The following is a 16,765-nucleotide window of genomic DNA, read 5'->3' on the forward strand; positions in this document are numbered from 1 at the left end:
TGCCACCAATTCTATCTGATTTCAAAATTTGGCGGTTCTTTTAAAAATGTTAAAAGTTTCGAAATAATGTAAATATGAGTTTCAGTTAGCAAGTGTCAAATACTATATTTACTTTAATTATAAAAAACTAGCTAACACCATATATATTTAAAGAAAAACATCCATTGTTGTTTAGTTTTAAAAGAATACATGATTTTGCTATAGTTTTTACTGGCAAATATTTTTCGACAGTTTAAGTTCTCTTTTCCTGTGTAGAAATTCATTCATCAAAAACTCGTAATAAACTTATTCTTGCCATCCAAATTTCTTTCATCACAGGCTATTAATATTTTAAGCCTAACGATCTATAAAAATTAGCAATCTGGTGACAAAGTGTGTGCTCGCCCCCTCAAGTGATTTCCTAGAAAAGCCATCGAAATTAATTGAGGAATTAAATTCGCAACAATAAGTCGATGCTCAAGACACCCACTTGTGGGTGAGTGGTTCGCTCTTCAAGCGATATCTTTTCGCCACTTTCTTGCGGTTCCAGACTCAATTGGCCGACACAATTGGCCATGTTTGTGCGTCGGCCTGACTAGGAAGCACTTGGGTGTTCCCACAGGCAAGTGAAGTGGCCAAGTGCTGCTCATTTTCAGCTAATGTTGATTAAATGCCCCGTAACACGATCAGTGGGTCAAAGCGGTGGGACAAAGAATGCCAATTGTGCTATGGAGCAGAGGACAGACTCAAGTGCACAGCGCACTTGTTAACACAAGCGATTTTCCATGTACCATGTACCGAGATATGGACAAAGTCGGCTCCCGGCCTGAATAGTCCGGAGTTGGGAGCATTACCTCATGCTGTTGACTCAGTTGGCTCAGTTGATGAACGATATTTGCTTGCGAATATCTTGCTGATGACAATGTTTGATTTTTATTCGGTATTAGCTAAAAGTGATTCAATGTCTTCCACGAATGTTCTGGCACATCATCATCCCCATTTTTGCAACCTTGCAACTCCATTTTCTCCTTCCGTTTCCTGTCCGAAAACGAGGGTCTTGTTTTGTTTGGGGACTAACATTCTGCTTTGTTTACTTGCCAAGCTGTTGACTAATATTAGTCAGCTGGCCAAATTCAGGCGCTTCAGGTCAGTTTTTGTTTCATTTTGCGTACTTTCCAGCCATTTGAAGTTGAGTCATTGTCAAAGTCGTCTCATTTGGATATTATTAGATATGAATTTCTATCTTTCTCTCCCCACAAACCCTTATTACTCATTATATGCTAATGAGCGCTTATTTCATTGCACGTTAAGTATGCGCCGCATTGACCTTCTCGCAGATAGAAATCTAGGCAGACCCAAAAATTGTCTAGGTCATGACACCCAGCTGCAGTGGGGTTACAAACAGATGAACGAAAGCAGCCCAATGACAACGTGGAAAACTCACTCAAAACCAATAGCGTACATAAAACTATGCGCAGTCATTGTGGCGCCTTCGACTGCCAGAAATTCCCATATATTCGGCTGCCAAGGACCGTCGAAATAAAAACACCAAAAAAATAAAGGAAAACAACCCCTTGGGGTTTTCGCCTCTGGATTATTTGTCGGCCGAGCGTTCAACTCCACGGAATTGCGTCACTGGATGGCTAGAATTAAATCAATAGGGACAACTCCCACGCGGAGCGCCAAAGTGGAGCACCAGAGCCCGGGACTTGGAGAATTTGCATTTCCGTGGCCCATGCTGAATGGCCAGTATTTGGGTCGTCCAAGGATTGCTATCGCTATCGCTATTGCTGCAAGGACATTTCAAAGGCGGTCGGCGGTTTCTCGCTCTTCGTTTCATAATTTCTGGTTTTTAATTAATTGGTTTTTCGAGTGAGTTATGGTGGCTTTTTCGGTCTGCACCTAGAAACCTTCGCTCGAATTAGGGGCAGGATATGAACTAGTTTGTGACCCGCTTGCTATTGGTTTTTCGAAACAAGTCTGCATTATTTATTGGCCAGTTGAGGGCAGTGCAGTCACGTTATTGATGAACCGTTTAAGTGGTTGCTCAAGAAACAGGACATGGATGTGGTCTTCTAAATGGCTTTTGTATGGCTTTCTATCATGTTTTGGCTATTTCGGATATTATAAGTTCACCGTTCGTGGATTGAGTCACTTCTGCATTTGGGATTCATTAATATTCCGCGACTGTGTCACCACCACTGGCCAAATTATGGTAGCCAACACTTGTTCATATGATTTGCTTTCAATTGCATCTGATTCATCGTGGCTAATTCGCTGATATTTATTATCTATCCCTTGTAGCATTGCTAATTAATTTTCCATCCTCGTTTCATGTAAAGTGTGAATAACTTGTAAGATTCCTTTTGATTATAATAAAGAATATTATAGATATATATTTATACTTTCAGACAATCACATCCTTTGAAAGCAAGTGCTATGATTTACTTAGCAAAAAAAATACACACTTATATAGGTTGACATTGAGCACTATGCACTCAAAAATATTAGGTGCTCAAAGTATAAAGGGTATTAAAAAATATAAATAATAATAAAGGTAGAGATGTATGCCTAAAATCAGTTTCTTTGACATTTTTGCTTGAAATATTAACCCTTTTTTGAGGCAATCAGCTTTGTAATCCATTTAAGGATTCTAAAAATGTTTAGAACCTTTAAATAGAATTTATTTCGAGTGTTCGAAGTTCGACTGTTCGCACCGGCAAGCAACGGTTGCCTTCGAACTCGAACATGTTCGCTGTCAGCTGACTGGGTGCTTAACTCGCATCGCTTTCAATATTGAACGACAGTCTTGTGGCGCAATTGAAACGCGACGGTTTTGCTTTTTCGGAGCGCGGGTGCTGCCAAAATATCAGAATTAATAAAAGTGCCGACCGCTCGCGAGTTTTGTTTCTGGCCAAAAAGCGATTGCTATAACGCTTATTTGATTAAGTACGCAAGTTTTGTTACTTTTTTATGCTCTTATTTTTGAGAGCGTGCGTGTGCACTTTTGTTGCCTTTTTGCCACTACCAAGAAAGTGGGCGAAATTTTTTGTGTGGGCGTTTTGTTTGCCATTTAGAACACAATTTCAGCGTTGTCTGAAAACTAGTTAGCCAGATACATGAATAAAAAAAACACACACACGTTGTAGCATTTAAAATTCAACTTCTTTCATAGCCAAAACGGCCGAACAAAAGACCGGCGGGCTAAATTTAAAATATGTAACGAAAATAAATAAAACAGCACAAATTTAGCTGCGTGACATTGCCCCTGGCGGCCAAACAACAACAATAGGCGGTTTCCATCGATTTGCATTCGTTTTCCCTTCGCTCTAATCAAAAGCAAAATCAAAATACAAATCCAAATCAAAAGCACACACGCACTCACAAAATGCACGCTATCAGCAATCAAAGTGTAACGGCCAACGCTGCAAAGTTGCATATAATTTAAAAATTAAATAATACTTCAATTTCTTGTTTCGTTTTGGAAAACCGCTTGAAAAATCTGAAAAATGCACAGCAAGCTGTAGGAAAAGCCCACGAATTGTGTTGTGCCAGCCAAGTGGAAAAATCAAACGAGGTGAGTTTGGCAATCGTTTGAATTGATTTCGGATTTTTTTTGGTAGCATGTGAAGTGACCCGGGCAGATATTGATTTTGCGTGGAAGGTGTCCTTCGGCCGAATGCAATGCCGGTTCCGAGTGATCCACAGCAGCTGGAATTCCCAAGGACGCTGCCTGCTGCAGTGCTTGAACTTTTCACCTCCTGTGAAATGAACCCACCGCCCCTTGAAACAGCTGGGAAATTTCCTGTGCTTGCTCTCTCTCTCTCTTAATCGCCGGCAGCATTTTCCGCTTTTCCGTGTTGCAACAGCACGAGAGTGTTTTCCATTTCCATGCAACGCCGAACAAGTGGCAGCAAGCTCTCTTAGCCGGCGCTTAAAAGCGGCACGTGGGTGGTTCTTTGGTTCGCTGGTTCTTTTGGGTTGCTGGTGCCCCAAGTGGCGTGGGTATCCAGACCTGCACCACCATTGCTCACCAGAGACTTGGCGGCTCCCAGCGGGCACCACTTGTTTGGCCATTTGGAGTGGGTCCACTGCTAATCCACTGCCGAAAATTCCCTTGCAAACTTTCAATTTCCTAAGATTTTGTAAAATAATCTTAAATATTCAATAATCTTAGAAAATATATTATATTTTCAATCTCTTGGGAATGAAAAATGCCGCGTGCCATTTTTATAGATGTTTCTTATGAATAATATCACATTTTCATAATGTCGTGTTGACATGCTGTTTGATGTTTTATCACAGATCAAAATATATGCCCAGCATGTTAGATTTTTCATCTAAATGTGAGAAAATCTTTTGTGAGAAATAGCCCAAGACTACCATAAATTTCTTACTGTGCATGTAAAAAGGCAGTTTATGTTCGAGCCTTTGAGTAAATGGGTCGCCTACTACTTTGCGACTAAAAAACCACTGCAAGTATGATGTTATAAACTATATTTACACCAAGCCCACTCGATAAATTTGCCTTTGTTAATTTTTCGCTGCACATTTCGCATTAATTAGATTTCAGTGGTGCCCAATCAGGCGGCAATCAATCAAGTACAGTGGACACTCGCCGACAAGATTGTTTCTTTTTTTTTTGCGCTTTTACAGCACTTTTAATTTAACACTAGAGCGATTTTGTCGGCCTTACTACAATCAGATTTCAGCCCGCACTGGCATATGTGAGGCTTTAATTAGATAAAAGTCCTGCGATAAGCGACTCACAATGTTGAAGAGTGCGCCAAAAACGAAAAAAAAAGAACACCTCATAAAAGGGGCTAGTTGTATCCGCTCTCCATTGTAATTTCTGATGCGAGGGGTTCCCTTATCTGTTTATTTGATTTTCATTTGGGCATGAGCTCATCGGCGGCTGCAGATTCGGTTTCGCACTCAGGTAGTTATGAAATAAACCAGAAAAAGAATCAAGTTCCCTATATGGCGTATACTTCTACCCCTTTAGGAATCTACCCTTCAAAATTTTCGGGTATTGATTTCACATTACTGCCCCTTTTGGCGCGTGTTTTCAATTCATTTTAGTTGAATTGGGCAATTTAAACGTTTTTATGATTTTTTAACCCCTTCTTGATTGTTATTCTTGTGTGATTTAATTTCTAACCGCTAAGGCTTCTTGCGCTGCATTTGCATAATTGCATTTGCCGCACATACATATATAGGGCGTCCCAGCTTTTTCCACTTCAATTTCAGGCCATATTTTCACCCATGTATGCATGCCACCCATGGAGTTTTGGTTGATTGCTGCGTTTTGTGGTTTCCCGTCGATTTTCCCCCCTGTGAATTGGATTCGGCTTACCTTTTTGTGGTTTCGCACCTTGTCGGGATTTAAGGGAAGTGAAAGGGCAGGATGGGAAAGTCTGGTCTATATCATACCCTTCTCTACGATTTTCTTACAAGAGAAAGTACAGATACTTTGTATTTTATCATTTAAAAACGTCCTATATCTTAAATTAAATCAAATTTCCTAGTTTATTTAATGCATAATAATTCTACTTCATTTTTTGTAACTTTCCTCTTATCTCTTATCACCTCAAACATATGAAAAACTTTCGATTGTGTTTCCAGTTCACCAACGGGTCTGCCCTTTTAATGCAATATGTAATGGTTTCTTGCGTCGGTTGATACGCTTTTTTATTGCACAATTCACGCGTAATGTTTATTTTTTATTTCTGTCTAGGCTGGGGCCCCCTTTGGGAAATTGTTGCTAGTTTCATGTGTCATTTGATAAGAACAAATGATAATTGTGGCGCTGCTGCAACGAAAATAACAACAATTAGAGGAGGCAGCGCACCAGTTTGTTTCTATGCTCATTAAAATGGAAAATGGAAAAACGAGAGCCGAAAAGCAAACAAAACTATTTCAAGTGCAAAGTGAGGTGAGAAATTCTTTCGCCCACCCATTTCATTTCTAGTGGGCGGGTGGGTGTAAGTGGGCGTGGCAAGATTTCCCAACTAGCTCGACATTTTTCACTCTCACTATCGCGCACCTCTATTCACAAATTATTCACACACGAGACTCTATAAGCAATATCAAACGAGCACGCAACAACAAGAACAACAACAACTACAGCAGCTGTCGTAGAAAAGGCATAAAAATTTTAAATTTTTGTTGCCACCTTCAAGGTCAACGAATATCGTTAAAATGCCTTGTCGTTTGCCTGAAGAACCAGAAAACAGAAAGCATTTGTTTGCCATTAAGCTATACGTGTGCAGATCAGCTCTATATATATATTTGAATATATATGAATATATGCACAGCCGACTGCATAAGAGTGAATACTGAATATGTGAGCGCAAAATTTCATTCATTCATGGGCCTCACATGATTGATAAGGAAGGCGGCGGCCTGATAACTTTCCTGCCCAATTGCCTTTGACTTGGGCCGAGCGTTATGAATATTAATAGTTCGGTGACGTCAGCAAGTGCATTTGACAGATGACAAAACAAAAGATCAAAAGCAAATGGCGAGGGCAGCCAAGTGAATGAAGATGAATGGGGGTTTGAATGGGAAGGGCTCAGAGTTACAAAAATATATGTGCACTAAACGAAAATTCATTCATTCATTCATTTGATGTATTATTTGTATATAATTGTGCTATAAAAATGGAGTAACTTTTACTTTGGCCAAACAACACTTTGTTTAAATAAAATAACACAGAAGGTGAGGAAGCCAGTGTTACGAAAATATTCACCTAATCATGAATGAGGCGGCACTTTTCTCATTACCAGCACTGACTCAACTGACAACTTGGGCTGTCACAAGCATTTGACATTTACATTTGACTTGGTAGCAACAACCACCTGCAGCACCCAGGGCGTAACTAATTTGACACAAAAAACAACAGAAAGGGGGAAAGGGGATTTCCCCGAAAAGTGCACCAAGTTGCCATCAGATCGACCATCATATACATACTGTAGTTAAATCCATCAAATGGATGAGGGGTCATAAGCTCAACTGCCAACATGCAATGGCGTTAAATTTTTATGCGTGCCATGGAATTATGACACAGTGTTTCTGGGTGGGAGGTTGCGTTGCAATTGTGGGTGTGTTTTTCCATTTTCCATCGCCTGGTCACGCCATGCAGATGGAAAGCCGGAGTTTTCCGCCTCAAGATAGCAGGCCAGAATTCGCTGGAGTTGGTGGAGAAAAGCGAAACTTACACCTTTACATTTTACAGCCATGACATCAACTTTGGAGTGCGACACTATCTTTATGGAGACATCGCAATTTATTAGATTGTGTGCTTTTAATTTTATCACGTTGATTAAATATTTTTGTAATCTCATGTAATTGTTTAAGCCGAGATAGCAAGGGAAATGTACTTTGCGAAAATTAACTCATATACGCTAAGTGACTTTCAAGAATGTACAATTAATAGGAACACTATATGCAGTGACTTACGTTAACTAAATATTTTTGTTAGTCTCATGTAAATGTTGTTGTGGATATGGCCAAAAGATAGCAATAAGAGGAAGTGAGCTCATGGTTAGCTTACCAGCTATCAAGAAAGTAAATTTCATTGAATATGTAAATATGATCTTAAATGTAATCTAAGATATTAGTTAAGACACTAAACATGATAAACATGAGTAATCATTGAGATGGCCGGTCTGTAATTAGCCCACTCATTTTCGTGTTCATTCGAAGCGGCAACATCAACATCGAGTGCAACTCATGCCAGTTGATGGACTTGGAGACCGAAAGCCCCAATAACCTTGAAACGGTACTGGGCTTACGTCACTGGGCTCCACAAATAGAGCCGAAAAAAAATAGACGGCTATTGTCCAGCTGGAGGCATTAACCCACTGCCACCCCCGAGTAACCACAGCACACAAGTGACAACGATGAATGTCACCGAGACTTTAGACGGCAGTTCCCCCGCTCGATGAACACGAAATTGGAGCGCACGCTTCATTCGCCGGCAACGGTGAGCCGAAAAGAGCTCCACGTTCGCATAGCAAGTGTAGTTGAATAGATATGGATACGGATACAAGTTCGGATGATTTACGGCTCCTTCGATAGTAGCAATGGCAGGTTGCTCGCCCAGTGGCCACTCATCGGATCACCTATAAAAATAGACAGCCAAAGTAAACGTAGACGCGGAAAAGTCGAGCGAAACTAAGGCAGCTATTTGAAATTGGCCGAATCAAACCATAATTCTGAACAAATAAACGCGCTATTTTGTAGATCCGCATTCTATGGCCAGCATATGCGGGAAATACAACACCTTAGCCAAATTCAGCAAAGTGCTAAAAATGTTTATTGGTTAATTTCAATGACCAAAAATGTGCAAGTGTCTGTTCAATTAAAATGCCATTCCGCATAGTTTCGGCTTAGCGACTAAGGAATCCTAAGCGTTAATCGAATTATTGAGTACCCTGGAATTTGCTTAGCTCAGAAACAGTATAGACTAAAAATGATTATATTTAGTGTGCAGATTAAATATTTCTTTACAATTCTTATAATCATCAAAAAATTTTGTTGCTTTTGACAGCAAATAGACAAGTCCCATCATCGATTTTCTACGATTACTTTGCAGGCCAAATTAGCTAATTTTCAGCACGTTTTCAGTTAATTTTCTTGGAAGTACTTACAGTTCACTTATGGCACATGGTTAATCTTTCAAATAATTAATATTTTCGTTCTTAGCTGATAGTTTTGTTCAGAGGGTGCGTTGAACGAACTTACATTTTAATGGAGGCTCGTAAAACGATTGCTCATATTACGCATACGACACGTGCGCCGGAATGGCTTATTAGCAATTGGCGCCTTTCTAGTTGCTGTTTTTTTTTGTTTTTACCCACAAAATATGATTGATCTGTGCGGTGAAGTATTTCTCTAAGGCTGCACTGTGGGATGCTGGCGCTGACCCAGTTTCGTTATTTACTTTCAATAATATCTATGAATATATTCGCCTGACAAAAGCGAAACGAAAATAAATTCTGGACCATTGTTGTTGTTTTCTGAGCTGTGAGTAAATTGCTTATTTATATTATTCGGCCAGAAGCCGCGGCAAAAAGTGACAACAATGACGTCGTCGTAAGGCAAAACGAAAACCAAGCAAAAAGTGCTATTAATTCGCCATATCCCCATGGGTTTTTTGCTGTATTGTTTGGCTTGCGGTCTCACTTAATTGGTTTTTTTTTTTAGTCTACCCAAAGTTGAACCTAATGATCAGTCATCAGCGCTTACGTATACGTAGTATTGCACTGGCCGTGTTGCCCCCGCAAAATTGTGGGCGTTTGTAACGCTCTGTAATAATAATACTGACAGAATGGTTATTTCGTATTTCGTATGCCATAAAGACAGATAAATTATTAAGTGCTCATGCCTGACATGAGCAATAATTTGCATTGCTAATTCGCAATTTGCTAACCTGCCATGGAAACAATTGACAGTAGCCACAAAATGTATATTTTTCGACTGTGCGGCAGAAGAACTAAACAATTTATGCATACTAATGTTTATGGTTATTAAAGCTGACTTCTGGGAAACTATTAAGTCATTAGAAGCGGAGCCAGTGCGAAGTCGCTAATTGGTACCGAAATTTGTGCAGATTTGGCTGTCGCACTTCTGACCTCGGGTCAATGCTACATTTACAAGACCCAAAACCCTTGTCATTGTCACACGACAAGTGAAAAGGCAGGGGGAATCAGCGATGAATAACCCATGAATAACCCAAGACAAGGCCATGACAATTACATAATTACCAAGTTGTGTGCTGGCAATTAACTCGACACTCCACTCGTTATTGATGGCGCCCGTAGCGAGTGTAGAACGAGTGTCCTTTGCGTTCAATATTTACACTCGTTAAGCAATAAAATTATTGAACATCAATTGAAGCACTTTTCCAATTTTGCCTTTGTGTAAGGGCCGTCGAAGGCTGCACACTCAGATTTAACCCAATAAATGTCGATCTAAAGTGCGTAATGTAAGCGCTAATTGTTCCAACAAACCACAAAATATCTAGCAGTGGGAAGTGCGGGTCATCCGCGGGTTCAATGATTATTAATCAAATGCCAGTTTAATTATGCGACTTGTTAGAGATGGACGCACAGACACTCGAAATGGTACGAGTATTCGTGTAATCACTCAGAATCCCCGCTTTTCCCTCTGCGGTCTGTGGCTTCAATTAAAATTCGTTCCGCCGATAAAATTGATCGCCCAGCGAGTCGGTCCAAAAATTGAAAGTTTACGACGAGCTCGTCTTTTTTTGGCACTAGAATGAGTCGGTTCGGTTCTTGTGTTCTTGGCGCCCAATCGAATGAATGTCAAGTGTGAATCCATTGAAGACCATTTCACTTGATGGCCCTTCGTTGTCTGTTTGTCCCTCCATTTATTTTTTTTATTACTTAATATCTTTCGTTTCTGTTTTTGGTAAAGTATTTTGATTGTTTTCCTCCTTTTTTCATTTTGTATCTTGGAGTCGCGTTCCTCTGCAGTTCGTGGCGAAGTTTTATCGGGTGCGGTTCTTCGACTTCAGTCTCCATTCAGTTGTTTGCCTTTTTTTTGCAGTTTGTTTCCGATTTCGTCTGGATAAACCAAACACGTATGATTCCGCCGATATTCAATACTGGTTTTTGGGTCTCCGCTTTTGGGCTTCGCTTCGCTTTGCTTTTCTGACATTGAACTTGCCGCTTAATCATTGTCAAAATATACACACGATCACAAACAAAAAAATCAAGCGATTGCATTCAGGTTTTCGATAAACAAATTTGGTTTTCCTTCGGTTTTATCGACTTTTCGCTGCTCGTATTTGCATTATAAATTAGTTTTCAATTTACGGCACAAACATTGACCAAGTGACATCATGAATTGTTCGAGATTTTTTACAGAAAGTGTTTAACTTCACCAAGTGATTAAAAAACTATAAAAAAATCTATCTATCTATCTATGTCTTTAAAAAGATAGATATCTTAATTGAATCTATAATTGAAGGTACTATGATATCGGTGGATTGTAATATTATTTTACTACCAATCCAATTATCATTCAGGTTCTTTTTTTCCCTGTGTACTTGTCAACAAATATCATGTGCTGAAAGATTTTTTAAGCAAACAACGAACAAATAAAAGCAATAGTAAATCCGCAAATGCGTGGGCGCCAACCATGCAGATGCGTGAAAAATTCGAAGGGGAAGGGTAATTGAGCGAAAAGCGAAACGGAAATGAAGGAGCTAAATATTCCAAGACGCCACGATTTTGGTTGCTATTTTTAGAGGACAGAGCTGATTAATCAAATATTTTCCAGTGCCATATAGAGCGAATGTCAAGGCGAATTTCCCACTGATGGGGTCAAGTCAAAGGTCTTGACTCCACGCCCCAGAGATTGCATTTATGCGCTGTGATTTACTGACTTTGACCCCCGACAAATGCGAGGTCACCATTTATCTTTGGTCAATTTGATGGAGAACATTAACTTATTTTCATGTTTGATAGTATCCCAAACTCTTTTCAGGCCAAAGAAGACAACATCGCTACTAGGAAGAGGCCAAGCCCCAAAAAGCGAGGACAATACCGCCGTGGACCCATGCAAATTCTGGTGAAATCTGTTGACTGGAGCCGCAGCTGAAGTTGCAGCTCGCCGATCCAACTGGCGCAGATAGATTGCTCGCGGAGCACATTTCCGCACTTGGTGGGACAGTGGGACTAGACTGTTTGTATACACTGCATACATCCAGCCGAGATCCGATCCACACGATGCCCGGCCACTTGCACGCCATAGATCTTTGAGGCCAGGCCTGCAATATTTGAAGAGCACTGCTGCTGGTGCCGCAATCTGTGGATAAATTGTAATAAATAGCCAGACAAACGAATACTCGGCACAAAAATAAATAAGAATCGAAGAACGCGGAACGAAAAGCACTGCGCACGCATTGCAACACAGATATCTGGATTCGTAGCCATTCGAGGTGTGTGGAGTGCATTGGCCAGATCGCTTGGGTCATAATCACTCCTCATCCAACCCCATACCACTTTCTGGACTTCTGACTCCACATAGACGTAGGTCGCGGCCAAAAAGTGTTCCAGCCCAGAGGCAATCGCAACCGGAGCGAGGTGTACACCTTTGGCACCATGGAGGGCGGTTACGTCAACGAAGGTGAGTTGCAATCAAATCAAGTCCGTGGATTCAAGTGGGTGCCATGCGATGCTCCAGAATGCCTTTGCTCGTTGCAATTCTCATTTTGAGTTTGAAATGCTATCGATTCCTTCGAGATTTATTGAATTTCATTAGGCCAGTTTCTTCTCAATTCTTTGAACGCTTAATGGTTTGGAGTGTAAATGAAATCCCATGCAAATTACCTTCTAAGCTATTTCGAAGATTACAGAAGTATTGAGAAATTGGTTCTGTATTAAACTACATTTATCATTTTTGGTTATTATGAAAGACTAGACTAGAATATATATACTTTTTTTGGCAGAAACAGCTTCTGCCTTTTAATTATGCTTTAAAATCGCTTAAATTAGTTGACATATATAAAAAGATATTTATTATTCAAGCTCTGAATTCTTGGCTTATTTATTTCGATAAAATTGAACATAAAAATTATATAGTTTTTTTGAAAAAGAAATAATTCGTCTGGCTTCTGTACATTTGCATGATTTATTCAAAAACCAAGTAAAGTTAATTACTGGGAAATGTTTATTTCATCAGCTAATTATTCATAGCCGCCCACCAGTGCATATAGGATATATAGTATATAGTATATAGGATATAGACGCCATATAGACACTTACATCATGGCCGTTTTCGACAATAAATACGAGTATTTATTCATTTTGTGGTTTCTATGCGATAAGCTCACCTATAATAACTAAAAATATTTCCCGCACAATGCAGCATTCCATTCAGCAAAACACCGACAGATGTTTGACTTTGAATTCGAATTTTCGAAAATCTCAAAAGAACGATGAGATCTGCACAGTGACACCGAATTCTGCAATGCAATGCGAATGCAAATGCAAATTATTCAAACAGACACTTCACTCACCATTAGTCAGAGCACTGAGGCAATACATCTAGATTTGCAATATTTGTTCTTTTATTTTTTGGCAAACACTTTGGCTAATAGAAATAGACAATTACGTTACCTGACTGAGTCACAGCGCATCTCACTAATCCAAAAATCAACGAATTCTTTCAAATACCTGCTGCAGAGGATTCTGACGCCATAATGGGCGTGGAAAGTCCAGGTAAATTGAAAGATCTTTCATATATAATCACTTGTTCTACACACGCATAATTATGGGTCTGCGAGGTGGGGAAACTGGATTGCCATTTGAATGGGAGGAGGAGGGCCAGCCACTTTGATGACGCCCAATTATAGTCTGAGATATGGCTGGAATTCAGCACTGAAACCCGTTCTGCCCACCAGTGAATCCCCCATTTTCGTAGGGCATCGCATTGTAGATCCATCTCAATCGGCCGCTGACACTATATACATATGTATCTTAAATCTTGTGACGCCACAACTGCCAATGTCGCATGCTATTTTTGCTGTGTTTTATTTACATAAGCGGATTAGCGAATGTAAATCACACACCCAATTGGTCATGCCCATCATATTTGATTCTAGGAATATTCTATATCTAAAAGTTATCTATCTATATTGTAAAAAAAAAGGAAACGTAAAGTAGTCTGTCCGCTGACAACTGAATGTTCCACAAAAGGCCAAACTGACTGGCTGTCTTTCAATTTCAAGCGGATGCTGGGCGATTTCAATTAATATTCATTTGGGAGAAGGCAAAAACTGTCATAAATTATCGGTTTTTTGCAGTTCCTCGAGCGGCGTCTTCAAGTACGTGGCGTCAAATGTGGTTTGAAAATTGTTTTCGAAAGGGGCTTATGATGTCATCTCGGTTTTTTAAGGACTGCAAGCGAAATAAAACGACAATAAATTGCCGGTTTTGTGAATGCCAAAACTTTATTCCTGGAATTCGATTCTTTGGGCCAGCATAAAATCTCATATATCTTCTTAGGATCGTTTGTCTGGCCAAAGTCGCTCTACTCCGCCTCCAAAAAAAAAAAAAAACAGATTAGCTTTTTTGTTTATCGAGTTCACAGGAATTGCTGATGGCAGTCGAAATTTATATGTATTTATTTGCTCTTGAATTCGGTACACAAACACACTTTACAGCTGCGCAAATGGTTTAATGAAGACATCTGAGTGCGCCATTAAATTGTAATTAAACTATGTTTGCCATCAGCGTTTATGACATTGGAAACATGCTGTAAACAAAAGAAATTATGCTGTAAATCAAACACTAAATTAGTCATGCTCGGTTCGCTTTCAAACTCACCTTGTGACCTTGCGCGGTCTGTGGACTATACATTTTATATGTAAGAACATAAATAAAAGCCCAACGATGACGACAGCATGACAAATGCCAATGCCCCAATGTTTATGAGCACCACCGGATATTGGCTTAGATACCCTGGAAAAAGGGTATGAATATTTAATCATTAAATAGGTCAGAAATCGAACACCAAAGATACTAATTATCAAGGTGTTTCAACTATCAGAACTACTAAAGTTAGTTAGCATATTAAGAGTATTAGGAATTCGACTGTAATAATATTTAATCCCTTGCCTGTTTGGTCATCAACTTCACCTTTTGCGCATTGCGCTGCCAAGAATGAGACTGTTTACATAATGAGTCCTTATAAGCTATCAAAATTAGCATAAAGCTCGGTAAGCAGCTGAAATGAAGGCGTTAAGCCTAACACCTCCAACTTATGACAGATATAAAGAGATCTGAAGTGGGCCAGCAACACATTTGAATTGCCGTCAAACAACTTGGCTTGGGCATTAAACTTTTCTTTTTTAAATCGTTTAAGGTGTTCAATTACACGACATGGAAAATGCATCTCAGGTTGCTCAATGTCGGAATTCGAATGGGCCATTCACTATGTGATTTATACTTACGATCAATTGTACAATCAATTGTTTTTTGAGTGACACATTTCGCTGCACAATTTTCTATATAGAGAATTATTTACTTTTACTGTCCCCATTTCCTCGAAATGTCAGTTTTCATTGGCCACTGGAAAATTGCATTCTCCAACGCCATTTGTGGTCCAAGTTCAGGCCACAATCGCTGGCCAATTGATCGGTTGCATTAAGAAGAACACGTGATTTGCATTTAAATTGTTTTTGGCCTGCTCCTCGTTCGACTTGCAACGGAATTCTTCGCAAGTCGCCGTGTTTATTTGCATTGGCGCCTCGCCGGTTTTGAACACGGACAAAATATTACATAATAAACATAATATGCCTAACTAAAATATATTTGTATATATCGTATACATCAGTACTTTCTCACTCACAATGACTCATTTGAAACCAAGTTGTTGCTATTATATTTAAATTTAAGGTATATTAAAGCAAGTCTTAGCTTTTTTCCCAGTGCACTTAGCCGGTTTTGGCCCTGAACATTTATCGACTTGACCAACAACCAGCAGCGGCAAAACAGTCGTGGAAATGACGTCAGCTCTTGTGCATACAATTGAAATCAATTTGCAGTAGCGCCAATTGCTGTTGACATATTTCATCTAAGGCGTTTCATTTCATTCCGAGCAATGAAAACTATGCTCATGTGGATATGCAAATTTTATTAGTCAGCAACTGAGTTTTGTGCGCATGCGCGCAGCCATGTTAATGATTTTCATTGGGGGCAATGTTGCCAATTTGAAGCACATGCATATGAAAGTGGAGAAGTAGTCATCAGACTTTGGCCAAATATCTCCCGAAATAGGAAGTCACTTTGAGCTATTCGTCTGCCGAGTAAATCACTGCCAATTTCGCGGTCTAAGAACAAGTCGGGCCATTCATTTGCTGTCGATTTTATCTTGCCTAAGACTAACTGCCTGTCAAATCTTAAGCATTTTTCAGCCACATTATTTAGCCGCTTTATTGGCAATAATAATATTAAATAATTTATTTTAATGGTCTGCCTAACTAAATGGGGCTAAGTGATTTTCGGTGTAGATTTCAAGCTCGCTCATGGCATGCAAAATTGTGTTGCTTGGTTTTTCACCAACATTCTCGAACGAAATTAGCCAAAATGGCCAACACAAAAGACCAGGGGCAGCTCGTGACTTAGCCACCGTCACTGGGGATTGAAAGAGTTGGATTTGCATCAAAGTAAACGGCGTTGAAGGCGCAAGATGCTATCCGTCAGTCTGCAAAAGCCGGCACGTATTTGAAGCCCCTCTAGATTGGCGTTTAATAGTCAGATAAATTGTGGTGCCCCTGGGCACCTGAGCTGCATATAAGACATAGACGAACGTTTGTCATAATGCGGAACAGATTCTTATCGTTCACTATAAATGACAGGGTGTAGATACACAGACAGTGGGTGAAGTTAAGTGCAGATACATCTGTAGTCGGATCGCAGCAAGCTTCGAATTTGCCACCCACACACAACTCATAATTGGATTACTCCAAATTCCCATAATTGGCATCCGTAGGCCAGCTCTAAATTAGCGCAAAAAAAGCGAGAAAATAAACGGAAATGTGAAAAAATCCCCTTGGCAATTAATAATTTTTTTTTTAATAATAAAAAACAAACCTTGGGCTGTGTGGCGTAGGCTGTTTCGACGATTGGACACTGACAAGCCCTCGGGCGGAGATCGCATATAGATGCTGGATTTTCGAATGTTTGTTCTGAGGTGTTGCGGGCTTCATTAAAATTAAATTAGCTGCCCCTTTCGTGGCAGCGGATAAATG

At 39.8% G+C, this 16,765-nt stretch overlaps 1 protein-coding gene across 5 annotated transcripts in view; it reads left to right on the forward strand.

The window, feature by feature from the left end:
- Window positions 1-2,784: 2,784 nt before the first annotated feature.
- LOC6617101 (aminopeptidase N) overlaps window positions 2,785-16,765 on the forward strand; it is a 28,869-nt gene continuing 14,888 nt past the window's right edge. For 2 of the 5 annotated variants that reach the window (XM_032720454.1, XM_032720456.1), the window contains exons 1-4: window positions 2,785-2,928; window positions 3,497-3,556; window positions 11,497-12,138; window positions 13,197-13,232. In XM_032720454.1, coding sequence (XP_032576345.1) covers window positions 12,114-12,138; window positions 13,197-13,232 — 61 coding nt within the window. In that variant the 5' untranslated portion in view covers window positions 2,785-2,928; window positions 3,497-3,556; window positions 11,497-12,113. Of the gene's footprint in view, window positions 2,929-3,496; window positions 3,557-11,477; window positions 12,139-13,196; window positions 13,233-16,765 lie in introns of all 5 variants that reach the window. The other 3 variants (XM_002041392.2, XM_032720457.1, XM_032720455.1) reach the window with 2 other exon arrangements.

This window comes from Drosophila sechellia, chromosome 3R (assembly GCF_004382195.2).
Source record: "Drosophila sechellia strain sech25 chromosome 3R, ASM438219v1, whole genome shotgun sequence".
Taxonomy (NCBI): Eukaryota; Metazoa; Arthropoda; class Insecta; order Diptera; family Drosophilidae; genus Drosophila; species Drosophila sechellia.